This window comes from Rhinatrema bivittatum, chromosome 3, assembly GCF_901001135.1.
Source record: "Rhinatrema bivittatum chromosome 3, aRhiBiv1.1, whole genome shotgun sequence".
NCBI classification, from domain to species: Eukaryota; Metazoa; Chordata; class Amphibia; order Gymnophiona; family Rhinatrematidae; genus Rhinatrema; species Rhinatrema bivittatum.
The window spans coordinates 185,149,069-185,161,764 of record NC_042617.1 but is presented as its reverse complement, the minus strand read 5'-3'; the positions used below and the strand labels follow the sequence as shown (position 1 = coordinate 185,161,764).

General features: G+C 38.5%; 1 protein-coding gene across 1 annotated transcript in view; it reads left to right on the top strand.

The window, feature by feature from the left end:
* Positions 1-12,696, top strand: part of FMN2 (formin 2) — an 828,101-nt gene that overhangs the window by 54,890 nt on the left and 760,515 nt on the right. Inside the window, 1 exon segment of the mRNA XM_029594024.1 lies at positions 2,138-2,304. Coding sequence (XP_029449884.1) covers positions 2,138-2,304 — 167 coding nt within the window.

Below are 12,696 nucleotides of genomic sequence, written 5' to 3'. Positions count from 1 at the left end.
TCATTTAACATTCTCAAAATATTTTCTGAAAAATAAACTTCTACTTAAATCATAAAATATGGTAAGGATATTTAAACTTTATCATATATATAGAATAACCTAAGAAAGGCATTCAAATATTTATCAGGAGTGATATCAGAAAACCAATTTAGGATGGGCTTTACATAGACTACAGTGACATATTTCCAATGCTACAATTTTAGCATGTGTGAGATTTTTGTAAATATTTGGTATCCAAACAAGATTGTTCACTACTTTAAACCAGGGGTGGGCATGCTGGTCCTTGAGATCTCTAATCAGACAGGTTTTCAGGATATGCCTGATATATATGCTTCAGAAGTTGCATGCACGTTGCCTCAATTGTATGCAAACCTATTTGATGACACATTCATTACCAATATCTTGAAAACCTAACTGAGTAGGGGATTCCTCAAAGACTGGCATGCCTATTCTACTCTAAGAAATAGCATTTTACTTCCTCAGATTAGGATTCCCTGTATCTGAACCACTCCAGACAGAAAAAAACCTCTCCAAAGGTAAATATTCCAATACCTCCCCACCTGAATGTAGGAGGAAATATCCAAGTTGTGCAGAAGTAATTACTTTATAACTGTGAAAGTATTGAATCGCTGCAATCAATTCAAGCCATATTAAACATTAATAGCCTATTTATTTTTCCAGCTAAGATGAAGTGGTAATCATTATGCCTTCTAAATACCCTTGAATGGCGCATCTTGGTCTTTTCTATAAGCTAAATACAACTCCAAATATTCCGCTTATAGGTAATAGTGGTTAGAATTTTTTTAAAACATTTTTTCTTTCTCTCCAGTGCATATCTTCTAGTTTCTCCGTTTTTAACATGCTGACCCAAACTCCTGTGAAGCAGTAGTTCCCAAATCTCCAGCCAGTCTGTGTTCAAGATATCTGCAACTATTCATGAGAGGTGCATGTACAACTTCCATTGCATGCAAATTTCTCTCATACATATTCATTGCAGGAATCCTGAAACCCAATAGGCTGACAGGTCCCATTGGATAGGTTTGGGACCTGTCCTGTGGGACCACTGCTATTAAACAGTTAATGGGCTGATACAGTAAAAATGTGGGAGAGGGGCGAGCGCCCGCTCTCCCGGCACGCGCACAGGCCACTCTCCTGTGCGCACGATTCAGTATTTTAATTTATTAAAATTAGGCCCGGCGGTAAAAAGAGGCGCTAGGGACACTAGTGCGTCCCTAGCGCCTCTTTTTTGACGGAAGCGGCAGCTGTCATCTGGTTTGACAGCCGACGCTCAATTTTGCCGTCATCTGTTCTAGAGCCAGCTGACAGCCATGGGTTTGGAAACCGGACGCCAGCAAAATTGAGTGTCCGGTTTTCAACCCGCCAGCCGCTGGCCCATTTTAAATCTTTTTTTTTTTTTTTTTTTACTTTTTACAATTTTCGGGACCTACGACTTAATATCGCCATGATATTAAGTCGGAGGATGCACAGAAAAGCAGTTTTTACTGCTTTTCTGTGCACTTTCCCGGTGCCCGGAGAAATTAGCGCTTACCTTTTGGGTAGGCGCTAATTTCTGAAAGCGAAATGTGTGACTTGGCTGCACATTTTGTTTTCTGAATCGTGCGGGAATACCTAATTGGGCCATCAACATGCATTTGCATGTTGCGGGCGCTATTGGGTTCGGGGGGGGTTGGACGTGCGTTTTGGATGCGCTATTACCCCTTACTGAATAAGGGGTAAAGCTAGCGTGTCCAAAACGCGTATCCAAATGCCGGCTAACCGTACGCTCCGTCGGAGCGCACTGTACTGTATCGGCCTGTAAGTGAGGGAGCATTTTTTTGCCAGTTGCCCAGGCATGGGTTTAAATGGTAAAATCACATATCAAAAACTGAGATCATTTACAAATGAAAAGTGCAAACTCCCACACTTTTCTACTATGAAAAAGAAAGTGTGCAAGGTCTTTGCAGGTTCATTTTGCAAGCAATATATTTTATGCAGCTTTTTTTATTTCTATATGTAAAAGTGGGGGTGGGGTAGTTTTTATTTATTTATTTATTTTTATGATGGTTCACATGGAAAGCTGTGAAGTTCTATATTTGAATGGTTAACCAATAAATCATTTTGTAAACATTCTTGGCAGGCCGGACATTGCTGGAGAAGCTGTTCAGTCAGCAGGAGAGCGCGCCAGCGGAGGAGGCTGAGAAGCTTTGTTCACGGATCATTGCAATGGGCCTCTTGCTTCCTTTCAGCGACTGCTTCAGAGAGCAGTGTAGCCAGAGTGCACCACAAATTACAGCCACATTTAATGTAAGTTGTGGAAATTCTTCATGTTTTGAGTACACAGTTGGATATATAGTAGTTTGGCTCTTTCTTAGATATACCACTATACCTTATACCGATATTTGCAAAACTTTGGGTCATGTAATTATGAAGCTCTCTTGGTGGATAGTGTTTCTATTTTATACAATTCAATTTTTTCATAACTATCTCTTGTTGACTAGGAAAGTGCACTGCTGATTTAAAAAATGTCGTTTTTTAAAGGGGTTCCATCATTTGCTGAAAGTTTACATATTGTGCATATAGAGCCTGAGACCAAAAATGAAGTTCATGAGATGTATATCTAATGCCAGGAAAGGGGCAGCTGAGGTTGTTTAATTCATTCAGTGGCTTATAGAGAATATTGAGTTTTTGCTCAAAAAAAATTCCACTACAACCCAGCAAGTAGGAATTCTTAGTTGACATGGTGCTCAACAAATACAGTAGTAATTCTCTGATAAAATGAAATAAATTGTACCTTTTTGCTACATTTATCCTAAAATAAAAAAATGTAATTCGGTGTACTGCTTAGGCTTGCAAGCCTCCCAAAAGGCTATTTAAAACTTTAAGGACCCTCCTTAATGGGATACTATGTAGCATGCTGTGGAAGGGAAACTATTCATGTCTGTGTAATGAACCATTACATAAATTTACTTACACTGCTTATGTTAATTTTCTTTCCTGTATAGTAACTGAGAGATGAGAATGTCTCATGTTTGAGCTCTGTTTGACTGATAAGTATGGGAGATACCTCACACTTCTTCTAGGGATCCTGATATGGGGTTTGGAGGGGGGAAGGGAAAGTGACCACAATTCAGGATCTTTCTTTATAAAGAAGGGTTTATAAAAATAAATAAAATATTCTCTGTAATCAAGAACTTGCCCCTCAAATTAAACATTATCTGGATCAGTTGACTCAGCTGGATACATAATGAAGCAAAGCTTAAAATACACTTGTCAGGTTGAGGCTCCTGTAAGTACTGGTTATACTCGGAAGTTTCAAACAAGGGATAAATGTGAATGTGCTTTTCTATTGCTGCACTGCCACCATCCTTTTGGAACACTCTTCCTAAGGAGCTTAGGGCGATTGAGCATCCTAAACAATTTAAGGCCCTTTTAAAAACTTAAACAAGCTTTTGCTTGATGTAAATACTAATTTAAGTTTGTTTTTTTTTCCAATTTTAGAGACTCTTATTAAGAATTAATCTATGAAGTTTTAGCTTTGATTTTATTTTACCTGTTATCTAGCCTTTTTGGTTGGATATGTTATATTTATTACCTTTGCATATTACCTTTGCATATTGACTGTGTCACTTTAATAATAAATCTCACTGTTTATTTTGTGAGCCACTGTAGGCCTCTGGAGCAGCAGCATATAAGTGCAAATAAAATAAGGTTTTACCTGCATGTGTATAAGATTATGCCATCCTTATATTTCACAACTAGATCGGTGGCAGAATCAAGCTTATATATTGCATGGTAATCCAGGAATCAAACCAGGACTCATATTGCCAACTTTTGGGTGCAATAATTGGGTTCTAGGTCTGGGCACACAGACCAGCTCCTTAAGCAATCATAATATATACTATAAGGGTGGCCAACTCCTGTCAGCAAGAGCCATAAACTAGCCTGATTTTCTGGATATCCATAATGAATATGCATGAGAAAGATTTGCATGTTCTTCCTCCACTGTTTGCAAATCTCTCATGTATATTCATTATAGATATCCTGAAAACCAGGCCTATTTGTGGCTCTTGTGGACCGGAGTTGGCCTCTCCAATATACTAGAGCTCGTGTTTTTTTTTTCCTCTGGGATCCCTCAGTGCAGGCCTTTTATCCATATAATTGCTGGGAAAACACAGGTATTCCCAGAGTTATTTCTTAAAGCCCCAAGGACCTATTTTGTTCCACAGGGGCAGGATCATTAGGTTTACACCAGGTCTCGTGCAAAGACTAGTTGAGCCTTCACTACCTAAGCTACTCTGTGGTCCCAGAGGCGGAACACATCTGAAAGCTAGCAATAACATTTTATACCCTGACAATATTATAGCAGAAAAACTATTTCAGAATGTAATATGGTACAGGGGTTCTCCATCCAGTCCTCAAGATACACCTAGCCAGTCAGGTTTTCAGGCTATCCACAGTGAATATGCAAATGAGAGATTTGCATATAATGGAGGAAATGCATGCAAATCTCTCTTGCATATTAATTGTGGATATCCTGACAACCTGACTAGCTAGATATATCCTGAAGATGAGGTTGAGAACCCCTGCTATGGGATGTTCCATGTACCTTGCTAAGGTTGGAAATGTATTCTAATTAGTCTGAGACTGTAGCTGCTTTAATCACTGACAGGATTTTAGCTTACTCTGTGAAACATTGCACAGGCAGCATATGTCAACCAGTTTGTGAAATAATCTGGGGGAATGTCATAGAGACAATTAATTGATTTGCAGGTATGCAGCTTGTTGTTTGGCCTTTCATTTGGCATTAGTTACTATACACCCGGATTTTTACTTTTATATGTGAAACCCCTGTGCCTGCCTGTTGTGAGCTAAGCACCAGTCTCTGTGGATTCAAAATACAAAAGTGGTAAAGCAGATGGTGTAGTGGCAAGGGCTGTATTGTCTTAGGCTAGACAGAGAAAGCACCATAAAACATTTATTTTCTCTCTGCAACCGCGCTCACAGTATCCCAGCTTTTTCCATGGATTGAAAGATGCTGCTCATGAACCCACACTTTGGGATAAAGGAGGGTTTCACTCCAAGGTATTGAACAAAAAACATTTTATTCTCTAATCTAGAGTTTTCAGCAGTCAGGTAAAACAAAAATGAATTTTTTTCAGGGTTCACAGCATTGATTTAGCAGCAACATCAACAATGTGCTTTTCCAGCTACTATTAACATCTTTTATCCTTTCTAGCATAAAATGCAGGGGAATTATACCATTCTAGTGGCGTAGCCATGAGTGGGCACGACCTACCCACTTTGGACTCAGGCCCACCCAACCAGCGCTGTTTCACACCGGAAGAGGCCTGTTTGAGTAATGCTGTCACGGGATCCCATCCCCGTGACTTTGAAGAGGAGGGCCTCAGAAGCAAGGCCATTGCGGGACCCTATCTCTGTGATGGCAAAGAGGAGACCCAGAGCTGCAATGCTGTCATGAGGATCCCATCCCTGCAGCGGCAGAAGTAGGAGTTTCTGTGCCTAATGAAAAGGCCTTGCATTTGTGTGGGTGAAAATGGGAGCTTGAATGTGTGGGTGCATGAGAATGGGAGCTGGAGCATCTGTGTGTGAGAATGGGAGACTGATAAGCGCACATGTTGTTAAATCACGTCAATGTGCTCGCTGGCCTTCTAAAATTGACCCCTTGAGGTGCAGTAAATCGAAAAATTGCAAATTTATCAGCATAGAAACAATATGAAACGAAATTGGCAATGTTGGTGACATTACCTATGTATATAAAAAAAAATTAAGCACATCTCTACTTAGTAGTTGACATGGGTAATCTGGAATCCTTCATATTTGGTCTTTAATTTTATTTTTAAAATTTATAAACTGGAAATAAAATTGAACTAAGTGGTGTACATGAAAACATAAAACTAATATAATGTAAATACACAAAATACAGGGCAATTTACACCACCTAAAAATTCTTCATCAAACAATTTACTTCTGAGTTCTTAGCTCAAATCAACATTATCATAAATCTCAAATGTGCCTTCAACTATTTGCAAAAAAATCCATTTCAGCATTTATCAGTCTCTCTATTGAGAGTCTAACTCCCCTGTTATAGCAGCATTCTTAGCTACTTCTCTCTAAGTCATGTGTTCCAGAGCAACTTTTGACTTCCCCCCATAATATTAGCTTAAAAGCTGTGCCTTATTTTTCATTTAAAAACTTTTTTTGAGAAAAAATAGCTCAAGAATATATCATCCTGTTAAGAAAAGTGCAATAAGAAGAAAAAGCAAACCTATATATAAATTCACTAAAGCACAAAAATCCCCAAATTTAGAGGGGTGAGCAGCCTATATCCCAAGGAATACAATTAAGAGGTAATGAAGGTGATGCTCGAAATATCCAAACAGAAGATTTAACCTTTAATCTAATTCCAGGTAAGAATATTATATAGCCCGGAGAACTGGTTTATCAATAAAAATGAAAGCTGATTAGGATCCAAGAAGATATAGATAAGATTTTGATGTTTAGTTAAATATTTAGATGGATACTATAAAAAGAACAAAGCAATCTTTAACACCCTAGGCTATAAAATATTTTTTTTTTCCATTTAGTCTCTTGCCACATCCTAGAAACATTCTTAACTATGGTAAAACACTTCATGATGTCTTTAAAAAAAATAAATTTCAAAATTCAATCCCTGCCTGGATCTAGAACCAAGTTTATAATCTTTGTAGCAAGTATTATATGTGGCTCACTGGAAGATTCACAGAATCAGATAAATTGGAAATACTTAATAGTAGAAAGTAAGTATTTTAAGTCTTCATCCTAAGATTTTTTTCTTCAGGGGATGCAAATAAAATGCCCTAGAAATAGGAGGTAAGGAACCTCCAGGCACTTTGAGAATTTCAAAGAGATGTTTAAAATATCTCCTTAGACATCAAATCTGATTTAAGAAGGTTGATTAGTCTTAAGTTCTTGAACTTGGATATATTTTCATGATTTTCAAGTTTGATGTATATAAAGACTATCCTTAATTACTCTAATTTTTATCTGAAGCTGATCTACTTTCTTATTTCACAATTTTTAGTAAAGTCCTCCAACCCTTTTTCTTTCTTTTGAAACATGATACTTAAATTTAGAAATTAACCAGAAACCTTGGAAGGTTTGGGAAAAGCTGTCTCAGCAAACCTTCAATCACATTCCATATAATTTCCAATGTGAAAACTTGTGGTAGCAGCATAACAATGTACCCGAATCTTCTCATCCAAATCAGCTGTTGGAAAACACCAGCTTGCAAAGCTCCTGCTACACCAAGGTCACTTCCTGGCTCTAGAGACTCCAGGCCACCAGACAATGGAGCTGCTCTCAGGGCTACCCACTCCTGTCAGTGATGTCATCAACCGGGGACTGAACTCCCTCTGGACTGAAAGATGTATTTTTTGTCAGGGAGAACTGCAGTAAAGCTTCCCCCGAAGCCTCTCCCAGTGGCTTACTATCTTAAATATCAAACTTCTGCATGCTGAGTGAATCAATCGATATGTCCAGCAATGTAGGCTACCTGTACCTTACCCTTCCTTATAGTCATAGCGTTAAGCAAACAAAATATATCAGGGAAAAAAAGACACAATGATGCAGTAGAGATTAGAGCATGGCTGCAATCTTGCTTCACCTTGGAAGGATACCAGCTCTTTTTTTTTTTTTTTTTTTTTTAAATGAGTGCCAGCAATTAAATTCCAATCTAATGTGGAGCCCATCATGTCGGAAGAGTGTCTCCTTCCCATAGTGTTCCCTAATTTCTCTCTTCTTTTCACAATTTTCTCATGCACATATTGAGACTATAGCTTGGCCTATTTTTGGTGTCCTGCATGTGGAATGGGAAGCATTTCTCCCCCTAGGAATTCTTAGCTCTAGTTAAAAATACTTAATGTTTTAATTTTTTAGTTTTTATGATGGTACATCATGTATGGTTTTATAAATGTTAAATTGTATTTTATTATTTTGTAATTTATTTATAGTTAAGTATTTTATCAGGAGATATAAATTTATAGATCCTTATGGGGTTTTAATTCAATTATGTTACAATTTTTATTTTATTTTAATTTGATTTTATTATAAGTTTTTGGGACAAAGTATTAATAGCTTGTCCAACTTTTATGCAAACCGACATGAAGTGTATACAATATGTTCGGTATATAAAAAAAAATGCCTAAATATAACCTTGGATATTCTAGATCTTTCTGACCTAAAATTCTAAACTTGACTGGAAAAACCTTTTCTGCATCTTCCTCTGTTGTGGGAACCCTTGGATATTATGACATCTGGATTCTTCTCAGTATGCTCTCAAATTCTATCTAGGTGATGTGGGATTTTTGCTACCTTCACACCAGACAGGTGATTGAATTGGTAGAATTCTTTCCATATGTCCACAGGAACATGTTGGGTAGGACTTATGCCTTCAAGAAGCCTATAGTCTATTCTCAATTTTCCTAGTAGAAACAATGTCAATATATTTTCTGAAACTAAAGAAATGTGTAAATTCAAAATGCTTTCAGAAAATGTTAGGTATGCTCCCTTTTAGATGAAACATCTAAGTATGCAAGGCAGAGCACATGTCATTTGAAGTGGGATTATGGGTAATGAACCAATGTGTCAATGGTCATACATTCCTTCTCATTTAATATGGTTTTAGAAACAAATTGCAAGTTATGTCAGGATAATTCTGAGTGTGATCATTTTATTTTCAAAAGAGTGAAAACAATGGCCCCATAGATCAATACAACATGGCTAGCTATCTTTTCGCCTTAGATTCTAAGCATCTCTACAGCATTCATATTTTTGCTTAAAAAAAAAGTTTTAGCAGCAGGCAATTTAATTTTTTGGGACTTAAGCATTCTGGCGAGAAGAAATGGTATGAGTGAACAGGGGAAGGGAAAAACTTAGCAAATGTTTTTAGAAAATACCAGTGGTGGCATATCTTCTTCAGGCTGCATACGTTAGAAGGGGAAAGGATGGGTCATAACCTGTCTTTCACTGCCAACCCACTATATGCTTTTTTTCATTGCAAGCAGCATCTGCACATAACATAGGCTAACAACGTATATATTCTGAGTTAGTATATTTTAGAAGCAAGCAAATTAAATTTCTACTTTATTTATGGGAGCCTGAGGGTGGGTGATTGAGTGAGAGAGAGAATGGGAGCCTGAATGGATGCATGCATGTGGATAGGGAAGAGACAAGGACTGTAGGAGTAGAAAGACCCTGAAAAGGAATTAGAAAATGACTGACAAGGGCAAAAAGGGAAAAAAGACCAGGAGCAACTGATTAGAAGAATACAAAGATCAGACAAAGGTGTAAATCAAAAAATTGTGACTTTTAGCAATTTGAATATTGTCTTTGGGAATGTGCATTTCTTATATTTGTTTTGCACTTTCTTTAGTATTCCACTGTTTCAGTCTAGTTTCTCATGCTTTCTATTTTGGTTTTGTCTGCATGTTTCTCTATTTTGTAGTCTGTGTTTTTGCCTGCGTGTGACTAGCAGAAATACTACACTCCAGTGTGTAGGTTTTCTGAAGTAGTCCATCTTGTTTTATTATTTCAGTGAGTGAAGTATTAATGATCTAGGGCTTGGGTAGTATTTGCATTGCTGCTTTTTCATAAGGTTACTGTTATTTGAGTCCTGAGACTCAGTGCTGTGACTGTATGGTATGGCAAGGTTCTAGATGTTTTTCTTTGTGGAATCAGTGTTACTTCACAAAATAGCAGTGAAGGGATATCTTTTGCTGAGGTAACACCAGAATTTGAGGTTTTTTTTTTCATATTGGTTGTAATGTGAATTGTCCTAGCTCTGCACCTGTCTGATGATTAATGCTATTTTATTATAGTTATGATGATTTCTGACATTCTGCAAAGAGAATTCATGAAAATACATAAATTTGTTTTATTACATGAGTATCATCTTTGTTTTCTTTGCTTTTTTTTTGTAATACAATTTTATTGAGTGATCCTCAGACACAATATGAAACTTTGCCGATAACAGACAAGCAAACATTTCTTTGCTTTTGACATAATATAATTGTGTATTTATAAGCCTCAATATATATAAAATAAATTAATACAGATTAATAGGAAGATATATGAGAAATGTGAGTACTAAATACTCTTTATGATAATGGAACAGTGGCATAGCCAGAACTGATTTGTTGGGTGGGCTATAGGCATGCAGGTCTGAGACCTACTAGTTGTATTCTTATTGATAAATGCCATATTTTACACCCTACAATGGCTAAGTAGTTTGCAACAGCCATTGTGTATCATGTGTGAAACTTAACATTTTACCTCAATTATTTCAAGCACTTATAAGAATTAAAAATTCCTTAATATAAGGAATTGGGTTCCCATTACTTAATCCATGATTTCTCCCAGATGGCTCTGCACTGCTCAGAAGTCTAGTATGACACTCCTGAAGCCATGGCTTTTCTGGCCTGTGACTGCAGGGAAAGTGAAATGCCCCACCCAGGCTTAACTTCAGTTTATAGCCCCAACTCCTTAAAAAGCATTCATTACTTCTTTGAACATTCACTTCTATTGAAGCCAAGCAGCACCTCCTTGTGGTTCTCCCTCCAAAGATCACTTAAAGAGACTTACAAAAATCCCTTTAATAAAACTTTGCCCTAACATATCACCATAACTCTCCAGTAAAAGTTAATTGACATCCTTTAACCTTTTTCTCACAGGGCAAATTTCTAGTGTCAGATCCTCATTTTGACTCCCTGCCTCCCTCCCCATCCCATCACATCTGTATTTGCTTATAAAGCATTCTCATGAAATTGGGAGACTTGTGGTACCCTGCAATGTATTTAATTATGTTATTGATGATATTGCCTTCCAGATCACTTGTAGGATGTCTTATAGATCTGGTCACCCTTTTCACAAACATAAATTTTCATACTGTTTTTTTTTTAGTGATGCATCCTGAGAATGTTGTTTTATTGTGGCATTTTAGTATTTAAAACTGGATTATAAAATTAATTAAATAGCTTTAAATAAGGTAAAAATATACTTCTGATGGAATCTTATGCAAATTTTTCTTGCCTGTTATAGTAGTTACAATGAAACTGGTTTGCTTACTCATCTAATATTACTTGCTGGTAATAACATGCTGATGGCTAGTTGTCATTTATGGGTGTTGCCAGTGTAAACATTGGCTTGTTCCAAGGTTTTACATCCTTTTTCACCTTGTCTCTGGCTCCATTATAGCCATCAGCACCTCCTTCATGAATGTGAGATGCTAGGGTTGGAGGGAGAGACTGCATTTCACCCATGAATTACAATCAGGCCGATACAGTACAGTGCGCTCCAGCGGAGCACACTGTTAACCCATGATTTGACATGCGTTTTCGACGCGCTAGCTTTACCCCTTATTCAGTAAGGGGTAATAGCGCGTTGAAAACGCGCGTCCAACCACCCCAAACCTAATAGCTAGCACCCGCAACATGCAAATGCATGTTGATGGCCCTATGAGGTATTACCGCGCGATTCAGCCAAGCCGCGCATTTTACTTTAAGAAATTAGCGCCTTCCCAAAGGTAGTTGTTAATTTCTTCCAGCGCCGGGGAAGTGCACAGAAAAGCAGTAAAAATTGCTTTTCTGTGCACCCTCCAACTTAGTCATGGTGATATTACGCCAGAGGTCCCGAAAGTTAAAAAAAAAAAAAAAACAAAAAGAAAAAAAATTTGAATAGGCCCGTGGCTCGCAGGTTGAAAACTGGATGCTCAATTTTACAGGCGTCTGGTTTCCGAACCCGTGGCTGTCAGCGGGCTCGAGAACTGATGCCAGCAAAATTGAGCGTCTGCTGTCAAACCCGCTGACGGCCCCGCTCCTGTCCGAAAGGAGGCACTAGGGACGTGCTAGTGTCCCTAGCGCCTCTTTTTACCGCCAGCCCTAATTTAAATAAACTGAATTGCGCGCACAGGAGAGTGTCCTGTGTGCGCGCTGGGAGAACGGGCACTCGCCCGCTCTCCCGCGATTTTTACTGTATTGGCCCGTGTGTGTAGCAAACATATATGAAATTATTTTTTGTGAGAGGTTTATCTCTCTTGCACCTTCTGCTGCAAGGAGTCCAGAAAATGCAACACCTCTAATTCCATTTCCTCTTGTTGAAGGATGCTCTAACTCACTTTCTTCAGAATATTTACTATGGGGATGACCCTGCTTAGGGTGATGCTTGTCGAACTCCGATCCTCTGTGGCATCCTTGAAGAGCTTCAGGGTTTGTACCAGCTGCCTCATTGCTACCTAATCATGATACCCCCGGGGGCAATCCAAACTTATCTTCCTCCAGAGACAGGTCATGAAGGGGTATCTGCTGCCTCACCAACCTCTGCAGCATCATATAGGTGGAGTTCCAGTGGGTGCCAACATCTTCAATCAGGTGCTTGTGAGACATCCTGCATTTCTGCTTCTCACAGAGAAGCTGCTCTGCTGTCACACTTTGAAAGTGCCCTGCTGTTTTCCTGCACCTCTGTCAGGCCCTTGAGGAATACATTCCAATTGTCCTCGGGCCCCAGCTCCAGGGCATCCCTCTCTGCCAGGTGCAGCAAGTTTGCAAAGCAACTGATATCCTGAAAGCCTCCCATTTTCTATTGCCTTTACCATATCTGTACCACTGTCTGTCACAAAGAGAACCTGCCTGATGATTCCTGCCT